Here is a 17,298-nt window from a genome sequence, read left to right on the forward strand (position 1 = left end):
CCCCTCGGTCTCCCCAGCTGCTCACCGCACCCAGCTCCAGACTGCTCCAGCCCCAGCTCCACCACTCCGTCTCAGCACTGCTGCTGCTGCTCTGCCTCCAGCTCTCTGGGCTGCTTCTTTGGCCCCTCTGGCTCTGGTTGCTGAAGCTCTGCTCCCAGGACAGGTCTCCTCTGCAGGCTGCTTCTGTGACTCTGCTCCCAGCACTGACCTGCTTCCTGGGCTGTTTTTCTGGCCCCTCTGACTCTAATTGCTGCAGCTCTTCTCTCTGGGCTGTGCCTCTGGCTTTGGGGCTGCAACTCTGCCCCCAGGACAGGGTCTGCTCTCTCTGAGCTGCTTTTCTGGTTCCTCTGGATCTGGCACAGCTCTGCTCCCCACCTCAGCTCAGGCCCCTGCTTTCTCCTTAGCTCGGCCCCACTCTGTCTGACCCAGGCAATTCCAGCTCACATGGAGGACAGGACGTCCCTGGCCTCCTGACTCCCTGATTAGCCTGCCCGCCCTGTCGTTCAGGCTGACCTGGAGCATTGGCCTCTCCCCATTGCTCCTGGGGGCTGTCAGTTTCAGGGTCCTGATTCCCTGTGGACCGTTCCCCCTTTTTAGTACTGGGAGCTAGCAACTAAAACACCCCTGGGGGCAACAGTCCCTTTACATATAAAGACTCGTCACTTGCCACACTGAAAAACTCAAGATGAGGGCACCAGTTATAATGATTACAAATGCTCTGAGCTTTCCTGTCTTACATGAGCTTCTCAGCACCAAAGTTTTCCACTATTTTTTCTTAACTGAGGGTCTAATCTGAAAAATATATCAATGACCTTCCAAACCATGCAGGTCCAGGAAAGATCTGTGTGTTGGTCAAGCAGTAGGCTGATTTATGCATGATAGGGCTGCTGCAGAAATCTAAAATAAACAAAGCAAGATGTACTTCTTGTGAGCATGTTGCAGAGCTGTGCAGAGCAGTAGAGAACTCATGAAAATGAATGTCCACCTCCGACATTATACTACTCCCTCTTTTCTAAACCTCTGGCTCCATTCTGCATGATCCCAGGAGGAAGACTGGCTCTAGAGTAGGGGCTTTTAATTTAAAACAACAAACCAAAAAAAAAGGAAAGATCTTTCCCATCACGATCATCAGGTTGGAAGAAAATGGGTTTCTGATCTCACAGCAATTGTTTTATGAGCACCCCACCATTAGTCAAATAATTTGGGGGTCTTCCTGTTCATATAGTTTGCCACTTGTTTCTGAAGGGGGAGGTGGGGGTTAGGTATTAATTAGAAGGCTCCTTTCCTCCCTGACAGAAACAGCGCTTTCAGCCATGACTGTTTGTAGGTATACCAGCAATGGCCTCTTTAACATTCTTCTCCAGCTGCCTGATGTTCCATTGTTTGGAAAAGAATGTGGCTCTTAAATTAGGACTCCAGGGGATGCAGTGACAATGCTCTTTACAACAAAGTCCTCCCCATTTCTAAACTTGCCCTTCTATATTTATATTGAATCATTTCTTTTGAAATGTGGATAACAAACCCAGACACCTACCATACAACTCAAAATCCCACTCCAAATTCTTTTCTTTGACTGCCCCAGTATTCTCACGAAACCCCTCTCCAGAAATCTGTCTCCTCTTTTCCAGCCTTAATCAGATGACATTTGATATTGTTTTACGTTATTGGTTCTAGAGGGTTTATTGTCTTTAGTCACAGGAGTATATGAAGACTAATTAGTGTAATGTTTATATAGCACTTTAAATATGTAAAGCACTGTATAATGATGATTTGCATTGATACAGTGACCTTCCTATTGCAGTTTTTTAGTAAAATATTGAAAAGATATGTATTATTATAATGTGTCCTTACAGATTAACTCTTTTTTTTATTTAGAGGGTTTGGGTTTTTTTAACTGGGTATTTTTTCTGTCTTGTTGAATAGAGCCATTTGAGAGTTCTTTATATTGGCTAATGAGAAATGTTCTGGTTAAATATATTTAATCATTCTGAAATTCTTTGGAGGTTAGAATACTCCTATACATTTATCAATTTGTTGTTACAAATTTAAAAAAAATTAATTTTAGCACACTAAAGAAATACAGTACCTGCACTGTACGTAGTGTGAAGAAATGGACAAACTTCAAAAGACTCAATGGTTTGATACATGTAAGCTCTCAAGCAATTACTTATTTAAACCTTTTCTGAACTGACCTGTCATGAAGATGCCTTTCTCAAATGTATGTTCTAATTCAATCATAAATTATAGGCTTGATCGTGCTCACTCTATGTAGTGAGGAAGAAAGTCCCTCCACTGCAGGAATTACTGGGTTTAATTCTAGAGGATGTGTTCTGCCGGAGGTTCGATGAGATGATCATAATGAACCCTTTTAGCTTTAAAACCTATGACTCTACGAACTTTAAGACTCAGTAATTTTGATAATGGAAATCTCATGAGAACTATCTTTCTTGTAAAGTTTCAAGTAATTCCTGATTCCAGTTGGTCCAGATATGTCACAAGAACCAGTGATGGTGATCAGTATTTTGGTACTTCTGCTTCTGACTTAAGTTGGCAATAAGAAATTCAAATGCTAAAATGAAAAATAATGGAATGACAGGTTAACTGAAATCCTCAGAACCTCCAAAACTATCCCAAAGGTCTTTCCTGCTTCTAACCAAAGGATACAGTACAATTCCTTTCTTGGCAATAGCAAATGGAACACATTGGTTTGAGCATATTATCAGTGCCCTGACCTGATGTGTTTAATAAATCCACCTTGAAGAAATTGAAGATCTTGGGCCAAATTCAAATGCTCAGGGTAAGCAGGTACAACTCCCATTGATTTAACTGAAAGCATCTTCTGCTTCTGTTAGGGCTGAAAGAAAAGGAGTACTTGTGGCACCTTAGAGACTAACCAATTTATTTGAGCATGAGCTTTCGTGAGCTACAGCTCACTTCATCGGATGCATACCGTGGAAACTGCAGCAGACTTTATATATACACAGAGAATATGAAACAATACCTCCTCCCACCCCACTGTCCTGCTGGTAATAGCTTATCTAAAGTGATCATCAGGTGGGCCATTTCCAGCACAAATCCAGGTTAGGGCTGAATTTGTCTTCTAGTGTCACAGAAGCAAGCAAGTGGGTGAGATTTGGGTTTGCTATGATTAACCAGGCAATTGAATGGATATTAGCACAGTAATCTTTTCCCCTTTGCAAATATCTTAACAAAGGTGAGATACATTGGTCTAGAGCCTGGGCCATATTAAGTCCCTTTTGTGACACTCCAGCAGCAGAGGGAACTTACATTTTCCCTAAAAGGGTTCCCCCTAAACCTCTGCTTCACAATCTTTTCTGCTTCCCGGCATAGGGAGAGTTTCCAGGCACGTCAGGGGGCAGGAGAAGGTGTGACTGAACTTCACTGAGATCTGGCAATTTCCACTGGCAGAAGAGCCCAAAGGGATGGCTGGTGGAAGTTAGGGCAGACCTAAAGCTGCTCTTAGTTGCATTTGGGGCAGTATCATGTTCTGACTTCCCCCAGGATTTGAGGGGCAGAAAGGCAATGTAATTACATCTTTGTCCTCTAGCTGCACTGAACCTGAGCGCTGAAACAGCTGAGAATGTAGCAGTTTATATTTTTACCCTTTGCTCTGCAATTTATTAAAATCTCCAGTTGGAAATAAGAAGTCACACAGTGTTGTCTAATTAGACAAGATGTATTCAATAGCCTTCAATAATAACACTGTTTTTCTTTTTCATTTAGTGGTGCTACATCCATTGTCTACAGATGCAGGCAGAAAGGAACCCAGAAGCCTTACGCCGTCAAAATGTTGAAGAAAACTGTACGTTGTTTTTTGGTTACTACAGCATTGTATTGATAGGATTGGTAATGAATTTGGACCCTCTTCACCTCTGAGATCCATCACCCCAGCAGCAGAGCATCTTCTGCTCCCCATACTTAAAGGGATTTGGTGGAAAGCATGAATAAGTAAGGCCTACACTCTTAAGACTGGTAAAGGGGTGGGGAGAACTCAAGCAGAGAAGGAAAGTAGTAGGAGGCCAAGAGAAGGGGAAGAAAAATGATGGGTCCTGACTGGGTGGAAAAGAGTACCTGAGGGAAGGCTGGGTGGTTGGAGTTCAAGGATGTGATTTTTATTCATGTGCTAGAATGGCAACATAACGGCAGGTGAGTAGGTGAAAACATGCCTAACTGTGACATTAATTGGTGCAAGACATAATGGACAGGTTTTGCATCAATAAGATGTCGGCACTAATTTGTAGTCTTTGAAAACAGGCCAAAGATTAAACTGGCATAGAAATGAAACTAGAGGTGCTCCTTCAGCGTCTATGTTTGGCATGCTGGCGGGAGGCAAAAGGTAGTTGCGTTAAAAGCTTGCATTGCTACTGCTTGTGCTGTTTGTTTTCTATGGTAAAACAGAGGTCTTTAGTTTCAAGTTTCAGCATTTAGCTCTCTACACTCTCACATTCGTATAACATTTTAAAAATAAACAATTGCTCATTCAATATTTTTGTGATTCTTATTCTGAAATGCACTAAGAAAACAAATGGTATAATTTAAAAAAATCCCATTAATTTTTTAGTGTCTGTACAGATTAGTTCATTTATATGATTGACATAGAGTTTAAAAACCCATAAAAGTTGAGAAAAATAAGTAATAATGTCATAGATTCCAAGGCCAGAGGGACCATTATGATCATCTAGTCCAGTGATTCTCAAACTTCATTGCAGCCGGACTCCCTTCTGACAACAAAATTACTACACAACCCCGGGTCGGGGGAGAGAGGGCTGGAGTCCAAGCCCCACCGCCCTGGGTTGGGGTGAGTTCAGGCTTCAGCTTCAGTTCCAGGTCCCAGCAAGTCTAGTCCGGGCCCTGGCAACCCAATTAAAATGGAGTCATAACCCACTTTGGAGTCCCGACCCACAGTTTGAGAACCGTTGATCTAGTCTGATCTCCTGTATAACACAGGCCAGAGAACTTCCCAAAATAATTCATAGAGCACGTATTTTAGAAAAACACCCACTTGTGATTTAAAAATTACCAGTGATGCAGAAAGAAAAGGAGTACTTGTGGCACCTTAGAGACTAACAAATTTATTTGAGCATAAGCTTTCGTGAGCTACAGCTCACTTCATCGGATGCATTCAGTGGAAAATACAGTGGGGAGATCACCATGATCCTTGGCAAACTGTTGTGTGGTTAATTACCTTCACAGTTAAAAATGTATGCCATATTTCCAATCTGAATTTGTCAGGCTTCAACTTCCAGCCATTGGATTATGTAATTCTTCTCTCTGCTAGATTGAAGTGACCACTATCAAATATTTGTTTCCCCTTTAGGTACTTATAGAGTGTAATCAACTCACGCCTTAACCATCTCTGATTAAGCTAAATAGAGTGAGCTCCTTGAATCTATCACTACAAGGGATGTTTTCTAATCCTTTAATCATTCTCTTGGCTCTTCTCTGAACCCTCTCCAATTTATCAACATTCTTCTTGAATTGTAGAACTGTACACAATATTCCAGTAGTGGTTGCACCAGTGCTAAATACAGCAGTAAAATAACCTCTTTACTTCTACCTGAGATTCCCCAGTTTATGCAAACCATCCCAGGACTGCATTAGCCCTTTTGGCCACAGCGTTACACTGGGAGCTCATGTTCAGCTGATTTTCCACCACAGCCCCCAAATCTTTTTCAGAGTCACTGCTTCCCAGGATAGAGTACCCCATCTTGTAAGTATGGCCTAAATTTTTTGTTCCTAGGTGTATACATTTACATTCAGCCGTATTAAAACACACATTGTTTGCTTACTAAGTTATCCAGACAGCTAGATCAGTGACCTGTCCTCATCATTATTTACCACAAATTTTTCTGTCACCTGCAAGCTTTATCAGGGGTGATTTTATGTTTTCTTCCAGATCATTGATTAAAATGTTAGCGTGCAGGGTCAGGAACTGACTCTTGAGGACCCCACTAGAAACACACCAACTCTATGATGATTCCCTATTTACAATTAGATTTTCAGACCTAGCATTTAGTCAGTTTTTACTCCATTTAATGTGTGCCGTATTCATTTTATATCATTCTAGTTTTTTTATCAAAATGTCACACAGTACCAGGTCAAATACCTGGTAGGAGTCTAAGTCTGTTACATCATATATTACATAATAAGAAGTGAAGTGTATGTCCCTGAATAACAATGGTGGCTAGATTCAGTACAGCCTTGCTTATCTGAATATTGTGCTTAACAGTGGGTAAGTTCAGGTAACTGAAGGAATTTTTTGTGTAATTGAGCGTGGGAGACATACCCCTGTTACCGAGAACAGGTGGTATTTTATAATTGGGCTCATTTGGATAATTGACCAGATAATCAAGGTCATACTATAATAATGTACAGCTGTCTGTATCTGTGCTTGATGAACTACTATAGATCTGTTCCAATTTGGGCAAATTATCATCACTTACGGCAGAGTGAACGATGTGCTAAGCTCTTCCTAACAGAAAAGTAGGTCTGGTCTCTGACCAGAGGAGCTCAGTCTAAAGAGTGATTAAGTATTATTTAGATAATATTTTTCTGTAATTAAATATGCCATTAAAATGTTGATCAGTTTAAATTTTTGAAATAAAATCTTAAGAACAAGAATTATAACTAAGAGGACTGCTGCAGGCAAATGAAATAAAGAGGGGGAAGTGGAGGTATGATGAGTGAAGAAAAGAGAGGGATTGTGGCTGGTTTTACCTCTTTGACACAGGATCCCACTGAAAAAGATGTCACAGTCCCATTGTCTAAAACTATTTGTTCATAAAGCAGCATCTGGGAGCACAGAGAAATAGGAAGAAAAAAGATGGAAGAAGTGAGATTAGCTCCAGTTTCGCTTTCTAACCACCCAATGATTAATGTTTCATAGGACAGCAGAGAGAAGAAAGGGAAGAGAAAAAAGAGATGATTGTAAAAACCAGGGCATAAGACAATGGTAGAAATCATGCTCTCTCTGGGATGGGCTGCAATGTGGTAGCTCCTGTTTATACTGTATTTTAGTTAAGTAACAAGACTAGAATCATAGAATATCAGGGTTGGAAGGGACCTCAGGAGATCATCTAGTTCAACCCCCTGCTCAAAGCAGGGCCAACCTCCCACTTTATTTATTTAGCCCCAGATCCGTAAATGGCCCCCTCAAGGTTTGAACTAACAACCCTGGGTTTAGCAGGCCAATGCTCAAACCACTGAGCTATCCCTCCGCCATAACTTTTTATGATCTAGTAGCTAACTACTGAGCTGCTATCTAGGAGATCTACAATTCTGGGCAGGACCATGTGCCAGTTCAGTGGAAATGTCTGTAATGGGAGATCTAGACTCCCTTTGGTATCTCACTGCTGTCAATGTTGATAAGAATAATATTCCTGTGATCTCTCTGGCTACTATAGCAAGTAAGACTGTCGGGCAAGGTAGGATCGTAGCTTCTACGGCAGCTAAAAGTGGACAAAGAGAAGAAGGCACTGGTCTGTTAAAAAGCAAGATTAAAGAAGCTGAAAGAAAAGTCGGCATGGATAATGGTGAAAATTGGAGAGAACTCTAGAGTAAGAAATTAGGTTTGGAATTTTTATTTCACGAAGACATCAATAAAAAGATTAACTTTTTATAAAACTAAATTTTGTGGTACAGTGAAGAAGCCTGGTAAATTACTCTCTCTCATATTTACCGATAGACTTGATCCAAACACTGTCCCTGAGCTAGGCCTGGTTGGCAGAGACCGAACTATGTATAACCCTGAACTATTTTCAGGAGAGTTCTTAAAATTCTGCCAACATCTATCCACATAGGAAGCAGATGAAGGATGAACCAGGCAATGTAAGTATTCTTAAATCATGTGGAACAAGCAGAGCTGTCAGTCCTACTTAGCCCTTCAGAAGAGTCTCTCAAATAATGGGGCCCCATGCCATGATGAACTGTCTTCAGACTACTGTAAGTTAAGGTTGCAAATGTGAGGTCACATTTTGGACATTGCACAATCACTTATACACCATTAATATTTAAGAGGATGTACTTTGTAAAGACCAATAACACTGTTCTAAGAAAGAACTTAAAAACCTGCCTGAAAATTTTAGCCAGTCATATTAATTATATCTTTTGCTTATAGAGACCTTTTCATCAGTATAGTAGAACTGTTACTGTTATAAACAAAGTAGGTCACATAGATCAACCGAGAAGGTTTTCTGGGAGAAGAGGAGATTCCTGGATGTTAGGAATCTAGGTAATTTGGTGAACAAGGCTGCAGGCCCTTTTCTCATTTATTGCAGAATTTGAAAGCTGTGTAATGAATGAGGCAAAGGACAGGAAGAAGAACAAGGATGATCTTGTAATTAAAGTACTTGAATACCATCCAGGAGAATTGGATTCTGTCTCTGCCACAGACTTTCAATGTGATTCTGGGCAAGTCACTTTAAACCAAGTTCACAAGTGCCACTGTATGTTCTTCAGGTTCTGGGTGTCCAACTTGAGACCTGGGGGGCCTGATTTTCAGGTATGCAGTGAATGCCCTCTATAAATACATCACAGGGATAAACACCAGGGAGGGGATGAAGTGGTTTAAGTTAAGCACCAATATTGGCACAAGAATACATGAATCTAAACTGGCCATCAACAAGTTTAGGCTTGAAATTAGGCAAAGGTTTCTAAGCATCAGAGGAGTGAAGCTGTGGAACAGACTCGGAAGGGGATCATTGGGGGCAAAAAACCTACCTGGTTTCAAGACTGAGCTTGATAAGTTTATGGAAGGGATGGCCTGATGAGACTACCTATAATGACATGTGGCCCATCAGTGACTGCTAGCAGCAAATCTCTTCAGTGGCAAAAGACTGGACTCTAGATGGGGAGGTCTCTGAGTTACTACAGAGAATTCTTTCCCAGGTATCTGCCTGGTGTGTCTTGCCCACATGCTCAGTGTTTCATTGATTGCCATATCTGGGGTTGTGAAGGGTTGTGAAGGTCAGATTGGAAGAAATTGGGGGGTTTTGCCATCTTTTGCAGCATGGGACATAGAATCATAGAATAACAGAGTTGGAAGGGACCTCTGGAGGCCATCTAGTCCAACCCTCTGCCCAGAGCAGGACCAATCCCAACTAAATCATCCCAGCCAGGGCTTTGTCAAGCTTGACCTTAGAAACTTCTAAGGAAGGGGATTCCACCACCTCCCTAGGTAACGCATTCCAGTGTTTCACCACCCTCCTAGTGAAAAAGTTTTTCCTAATATCCAACCTAAACCTCCCCCACTGCAACTTGAGACCATTACTCCTTGTTCTGTCATCTGCTACTACTGAGAATAGTCTGGATCCATCCTCTTTGGAACCCCCTTTCAGATAGTTGAAAGCAGCTATTAAATCCCCCTTCATTCTTCTCTTCCACAGACTAAATAATCCCAGTTCCCTCAGTCTCTCCTCATCAGTCATGTGTTCCAGTCCCCTAATCATTTTTGTTGCCCTTCTCTGGACTCTCTTCAATTTCTCCACATCCTTCTTGTAGTGTGGGGCCCAAAACTCCAGTACTCCAGATGAGGCCTCACCAATGTCAAATAGAGGGGAATGATCACATCCCTCGATCTGCTGGCAATGGCCCTACTTATACACCCCAAAATGCCATTGGCCTTCTTGGCAACAAGAGCACACTGTTGACTCATATCCAGCTTCTCGTCCACTGTCATCCCTAGGTCCTTTTCTGCAGAACTGCTGCCTAGCCATTCGGTCCCTAGTCTGTAGCGGTGCATTGGATTCTTCAGTCCTAAGTGCAGGACTCTGCACTTGTCCTTGTTGAACCTCATCAGATTTCTTTTGGCCCAATCCTCCAATTTGTCTAGGTCCCGCTGTATCCTATCCCTACCCTCCAGCGTATCTACCACTCCTCCCAGTTTAGTGTCATCCGCAAACTTGCTGAGGGTGCAATCCACACCATCCTCCAGATTATTTATGAAGATATTGAACAAAACCAACCCCAGGACCAACCCTTGGGGCACTCCGCTAGATACCGGCTGCCAACTAGACATGGAGCCATTGATCACTACCCGTTGAGCCCGACAATCTAGCCAACTTTCTACCCACCTTGTAGTGCATCCGTCCAGCCCATACTTCTTTAACTTGCTGACAAGAATACTGTGGGAGACCGTGTCAAAAGCTTTGCTAAAGTCGAGGAATAACATGTCCACTGCTTTCCCTTCATCCACAGAACCAGTTATCTCATCATAGAAGGCAATTACATTAGTCAGGCATGACTTTCCCTTGGTGAATCTATGCTGACTGTTCCTGATCACTTTCCTCTCGTCTAAGTGCTTAAGAATTGATTCCTTGAGGACATGCTCCATAGTGACATAGGTCACTTCTGGTTTAAACGAGAGTAAATAGTGAATTCTCTGTAACTTGAAGTCTTTAAATCATGATTTGAGGACTTCAGTAACTCAGGCAGAGGTTAGGGGTTATTACCAGAGTGGAGGGTGAGTTTCTGTGGCCTGCGATGCGCAGGAGGTCAGAGTAGATAATCATGATGGTCCCTTCTGGCCTTAAAGTCTATGAGTCATACACAGCCCTGGGAGAGCGCCCTCTGCTGGATGCTCACCAGACTGCTGTTTGGGCCCCACCTCGGTGAAGTGCGTGTGCTTTTAAGCTTCCCTTGATCTGAGTAGGCTGTGTAGTAGGAGGAGACCAGGGGACAGATGGGGCAGAAATGCATGGATGGTAAAGTAAGGTGGTCACATAATGGTGTTTAGACCACTGGGTCATCTTCAGTCTGTGCATTATGCTTTTCCGGGATGATGGGTAAACATCCTTCCCATAAAAAGACAAAGAAAGAGCCTGAGATCTAAGCCCGTGTATCAGAGGCCGGGAGTGAGGCCTGAGCTAAAGTAGCGGGCAGGCTTTGCTGATATAAAGCAGAGTTAGCAAAAGTCAGGCTGTGAGCAAAGGTCAGGCTCTGCCTGTGTGCAGGCTCACAGAACCTGGCAAGAGCAGGGCGGACAGTGCAGAAACGCACCTTCCTACGAAGTGCTCGGCACAGAGCATTCATGCCAACGCATTCCAGAAGTGTGGTACCGGAACATCCCGATATCAAGGATGATACAAAAACATCCCCCAAGGATAACAGGAACACACTGACCCCACCTAAAAGATAAGGTCAGGATGACAGTGTGATGAATAGAGATGTTTTGATCGAACCAACATGTACAGGAGATAGGTAGTAACTTGTCACGTCAGGAGGCAGTAACTAATTATGTCAGAGGGGCAGTATGTAACTTGTTTTTATCAGGGTATAAAGAGGTATCTCTCAGAGAGTGTCTTGGTCTGGCCTAGGAAGGAACGGAAAGTCCTACCATTCGCTGAGCTGGTCCATTGTTACGGGCATACATGTATTAGTGGTCCAGTAGAGTCTGTGGGATACTAGTAAAGTGCTTCGTCGACAATAAACGTGGCTGGGTGCCTTCGTCTCTTAATGGAGCTTGTGGTCATTGGGCAGTTCGCTTGAGGTCTGCCGTGCCAGCTGTCTGCGCAGGGCTGCGGCGGCACACGGAGGGAACACACACATGCAGCCAAACATCTGTCAATATCCAACCACAGGCTGTAGCACTTTTTTTGTAGGCCTCTCTGGCACCTGGGCACAGGCTTTCTGTCCATTATTCCTTCAGGGAAATGGGACCTCTCAGCCTATCTGCCCTAGGCTCCAGGATCAGTGTTGACCCCACAGACTTCAAGTAGCTTAAATACACCCTCTCCCAGAGCTCCAGTCTTCTGGGTCCTCTGGGTTTACAGCTCAGGGACATGTGATAAGTGTAGCACATAACACACACATAGGCATTTGCAAAGTTTTCTGGAGACAATTATTCTTTACTTCAGTTAGCACAAAAATACACAGATCTAAAGAAAACAGTAACACTTCTGTATGCATTTCCCTGTGTCAGTTTCCTCACCACTCTTGAGTGTTCTCTGGGCTTAGATCCGAGTCCAGTAAGGAGTCTAGAAGCCCCTCTCCTGCACACGACTTCTCCTCTGAATCATGGAATCTCTGTCTCCTGTTCAGCCAGTTTCCTTCTGCTCTCTCCCAGGATGGCTGAAGAGAGACCCACTCTTCTTAACAGGTTTCAGAGGGGTAGCCATGTTAGTCTGTATCAGCAAAAACAAAGAGGAATCCTTGTGACACTTTAGAGACTAACACATTTATCTGGGCATAAGCTTACATGGACTAAAACCCACTTTATCAGATGCATGGAGTGAAACATACAGTAGGGAGGTATAAATACACAGCATATGAAAAGATGGGAGTTGCCTTACCAAGTGGGGAGGTCAGTGCTAACGAGCCAATTCAATTTAATTTGGAAGTAGGCAATTCTCAACCGTTGACAAGAAGGAGTGGAAATCACTTTTTTAGTGTTAATGAGGCCAATGTAAACAAGGTGGCCCATTTCAAATAGTTGACAAGAAGGTGTGAGTATTTAGCAAGGGGAAATTAGTTTTTGTAAAAGCAACAAGGAGTATTTGTGGCACCTTAAAGACTAACAAATTGATTTAGTTTCTGTAGTGACCATCCACTCCCAGTCCATCCCCTTTTGTCATTCTTCTCGGGTGATCAAAGTCCCCCAGCAGGAGATCTGTTGCTTAGTTATCTTTCCCCTGGAGTTCAGATTTGAAAAACCAGTTTAGCTTGAATGGTTGCCATCTGTTTGTACAAGGGCGACCCATTTTAATGGACCATGATCAAAGTTTAATTAACCTCTACTGTTAGCCCTGTGCCAGCTGCAAGAATTTCTCTTATTACCGCCTGGGGGTTTTAGCTCAACATGAAAGACATAAAAGACACAGAGAAGCCAAATGAGCTCCACATTCAAAATAATCTGCAATCCAGCAAAGACAAACAGAGAGTCCCCAATATCAGCCACAATTCATAAGCTATGCATAGATTCCCCAGATTGTCATGTTGAGCATTAACAGCTGCAGCTGAAGTCAATGGATCCTGTGGATGATGAGCATCTCTGACAGTAAGGCAATATAGTCTGGAGTAATATGTATAAGGTTGGGAGTCAGGAGGTCCTGAATTCTAATCCTGGATGTGTCACTGATTCACTGTGTGGCAGTGAGCAAGTCACTTTGCCTTTTTGTTTCAGTTTCCCTGTCTGTAAAATGGGAATGATAATATTTGTCCACCTACTTCACAGGGGTGTTTTGAGGGATAACCTGTTAATGTCTTTACAGTGTGTTGAACATATATAAGTACTATAAGAATGCTAAGTGTTCTGAAAAATGAGACCCTACATGTCTCAAGTAGGTTGCGCATATACAGTCAATACTTTGGAAAATTTTGGCCTTAATCTCAGTTCATCTATGAACATCCTCCCTACCTCACAGTGTGTTGTGAAAATAATTAATGTTTGTGAGGCTCAGAGAGAATCATAATTAGAACTGGTCAGAAAATGGTGTTTTCCTCTCTGAAAATGTTTGACCGTTTTTTGGAAAACAAAAACTTGTGGCTGCAAAAACTGAAAAGTTTGATTCAGAGATGTTGCCAAGGAACCTCATGGGGTTGTAGTTCAGGTGTCTCATGCCCCAGTTCTTCTCTTGAGGCTGGGCTCCCTGGCCAAACTACATCTCCCATGAAGCACCACAGTCTCCCCTCTTGCTGAGCTGCCACAGTGCATCATGAGTAGAGCACTACCAAATTCATGATACATTTTGATCAATTTTAAAATTAGTCGATTTCTGTGGGGATCCCAACCCAAAAGGAGGTCATGGAGGGGTCGCAAAGCTATTGTAGGGGAGTCACAGGATTGTTCCTCTCACTTTTGCGCTCTCTTCAGAGCTGAGCTCTGAAGGCAGCGCAGTTGTGGAGCTTCCTACAGCCAGGGGTGGTACCCGGAGATGGGTCTGAGCTCCTCCCGAGAGCAGCCGTGCAGTGGAAGAGGAAGTCCTGTCCCTCCCCAGCCACACTGGGACTAGCCTCTGGAGCCCAGTGCCCAGTAGGAGATCCCGCCTGGGGCACCCCCAGACCTGTTCCTCTCCTCCCCTACAATAGCTAGATTGCATGGGAGAGATCTGATTTCACAATCTGTGATGCATTTTTCACAGCAGTGAATTTGGTAGGGCACTAATCATGAGAGAAGTAGTCCAGCTGGGAAATCCGGTCCATACAGGAGAATGGGGCATGAGGTACCTAAACTACAGCTTCCCTGAGGAACCCCAGCAATATTTTGAAATCAAAACTTTTTGATTTTTGGCTGCTCGGTTTCTTTTCTTTTCTTTTTTCTTTTTTTGTTTAAATTAATTGAGTTGACAAGAAAAAACAAAAGGGTTTTGACAGAAAAATTTTGAGCAGCCCAAATCATAATGCACTCTCACAAGAAGGCAGAACTAAGGTTGTATGGGCAGCCTTATTTTAGCATTTCCTAATTTTTGAGGGCTCAGACTTGCAAACTAAATATTATTTTAAGCATGATGTGTTAAGATGTAGTGTGTTAGATTAAAAAAAAACATAAATATGTGTAACTGTGTATGAATGAATAAGAATAAACTATAGTTTCTCTGGTCATCATTTTGAAAAGCCATATTTTGTCAACAGACACCACAATGTGGCATCTGAGATACATTTTCCCCTATCGTCATTTCTTGTTCTGAGAATAAAGAGAGTTTTGCCACTGACTTCTGAGAGAACTAGGATCCTAAATACAGTACCACCGTGTAGTCATTGTTGGCAAATAATGACTGTTTAATTACCTCTTTGCCAGTAGCACTAGCTATTGTATGCCTGGATGGCTTTATTTTTCTTGATGTATTGCTTTTTAATCATCTGTGTCATCAAGTGTTATTAATTTGTGATTCATACTGTTATATACGTTTCATTTGAAAACTGAACAAAATATCTCATTCAGATTTTTGACAAATAAAGAAGTCATGTAGCATAATGGAAAAAAGCTTTGGCTTCCCATTGTTCACATCCAGTCTTGTCTCTAAAAGGAAAAGACTCTGACTTCAATAGTTCGACCCCCCCCTTTCTAAAGAATTCAGTTTTAAAATATATTTTAATTCCACCAAATAAGCAGTCTACAGAGAAGCACAATAAAGTTCTTTTTACATAAATACCTGGTAAAAGAATAGAGCAATTGAAAGAATACTTCTTCTGAAATGAGATTGATACCTGGTTTTGATTTTATGATCTATAGTTTTTGATACAGTGAGTGTACATGGACATTTTTAATGACAAAGGACTTTGGAAAATAGCATTGTGTTCACTGGAAAGTGAAAAGTGCTTTTTGTCTGTATTACCAGATCCTTCACAACAGGAAAAATCTCTCTCACTCATTCAAAAATATTGTCCTGTTGTACATTGTCATTTTACAGGTAATCTCCATTGCAAAATATTGTATTCTAATACATTGTAATGCAGATGATGTGTAAAATCACTTAAAGCAGAACAATGTTTTTCAGCAGTCGTCATTTAGATTGAATTGGTTTTCACTTAGAATCATAGAATCGTAGAATATCAGGGTTGGAAGGGACCTCAGAAGGTCATCTAGTCCAACCCCCTGCTCAAAGCAGGACCAATCCCCAGTTAAATCATCCCAGCCAGGGCTTTGTCAAGCCTGACCTTAAAAACTTCTAAGGAAGGAGATTCTACCACCTCCCTAGGTAACGCATTCCAGTGTTTCACCACCCTCCTAGTGAAAAAGTTTTTCCTAATATCCAATCTAAACCTCCCCCACTGCAACTTGAGACCATTACTCCTTGTCCTGTCCTCTTCTACCACTGAGAATAGTCTAGAACCATCCTCTCTGGAACCACCTCTCAGGTAGTTGAAAGCAGCTATCAAATCCCCCCTCATTCTTCTCTTCTTCAGACTAAACAATCTCAGTTCCCTCAGCCTCTCCTCATAAGTCATGTGTTCCAGACCCCTAATCATTTTTGTTGCCCTTCGCTGGACTCTTTCCAATTTCTCCACATCCTTCTTGTAGCGTGGGGCCCAAAACTGGACACAGTACTCCAGATGAGGCCTCACCAATGTCGTATAGAGGGGAACGATCACATCCCTCGATCTGCTGGCTATGCCCCTACTTATACATCCCAAAATGCCATTGGCTTTCTTGGCAACAAGAGCACACTGTTGACTCATATCCAGCTTCTCGTCCACTGTCACCCCTAGGTCCTTTTCCGCAGAACTGCTGCCTAGCCATTCGGTCCCTAGTCTGTAGCAGTGCATTGGATTCTTCCGTCCTAAGTGCAGGACCCTGCACTTATCCTTACTGAACCTCATCAGATTACTTTTGGCCCAATCCTCCAATTTGTCTAGGTCCCGCTGTATCCTATCCCTACCCTCCAGCATATCTACCACTCCTCCCAGTTTAGTGTCATCCGCAAACTTGCTGAGGGTGCAATCCACACCATCCTCCAGATCATTTATGAAGATATTGAACAAAACCGGCCCCAGGACCGACCCTTGGGGCACTCCACTTGATACCGGCTTCCAACTAGACATGGAGCCATTGATCACTACCTGTTGAGCCTGACAATCTAGCCAACTTTCTACCCACCTTATAGTGCATTCATCCAGCCCATACTTCTTCAACTTGCTGACAAGAATACTGTGGGAGACCGTGTCAAAAGCTTTGCTAAAGTCAAGAAACAATGCATCCACTGCTTTCCCTTCATCCACAGAACCAGTAATCTCATCATAGAAGGCGATTAGATTAGTCAGGCATGACCTTCCCTTGGTGAATCCATGCTGACTGTTCCTGATCACTTTTCTCTCGTGTAAGTGCTTCAGGATAGATTCCTTGAGGACCTGCTCCATGATTTTTCCGGGGACTGAGGTGAGGCTGACTGGCCTGTAGTTCCCAGGATCCTCCTTCTTCCCTTTTTAAAAGATTGGCACTACATTAGCCTTTTTCCAGTCTTCCGGGACTTCCCCCGATTGCCACGAGTTTTCAAAGATAATGGCCAGTGGCTCTGCAATCACAGCCACCAATTCCTTTAGCACTCTCGGATACAACGCATCCGGCCCCATGGACTTGTGCACATCCAGCTTTTCTAAATAGTCCCTAACCACCTCTTTCTCCACAGAGGGCTGGCCACCTACTCCCCATGCTGTGTTGCCCAGCGCAGCAGTCTGGGAGCTGACCTTGTTCGTGAAGACAGAGGCAAAGAAAGCATTGAGTACATTAGCTTTTTCCACATCCTCTGTCACTAGGTTGCCTCCCTCATTCAGTAAGTGGCCCACACTTTCCTTGGCTTTCTTCTTGTTGCCAACATACCTGAAGAAACCCTTCTTGTTACTCTT

General features: G+C 42.9%; 1 protein-coding gene across 2 annotated transcripts in view; it reads left to right on the forward strand.

Annotated features, from left to right (window-relative positions):
* The window catches only part of CAMK4 (calcium/calmodulin dependent protein kinase IV), a 301,585-nt gene that overhangs the window by 113,225 nt on the left and 171,062 nt on the right, over positions 1-17,298 (forward strand). For both annotated transcript variants that reach the window (XM_048849796.2, XM_075128605.1), the window contains exon 2: positions 3,745-3,823. In XM_048849796.2, the coding sequence (XP_048705753.2) occupies positions 3,745-3,823 (79 nt within the window). The remainder of the gene's footprint in view (positions 1-3,744; positions 3,824-17,298) is intronic.

The sequence above is a fragment of the Caretta caretta genome, chromosome 5 (genome assembly GCF_965140235.1).
Source record: "Caretta caretta isolate rCarCar2 chromosome 5, rCarCar1.hap1, whole genome shotgun sequence".
NCBI lineage: Eukaryota > Metazoa > Chordata > Testudines > Cheloniidae > Caretta > Caretta caretta.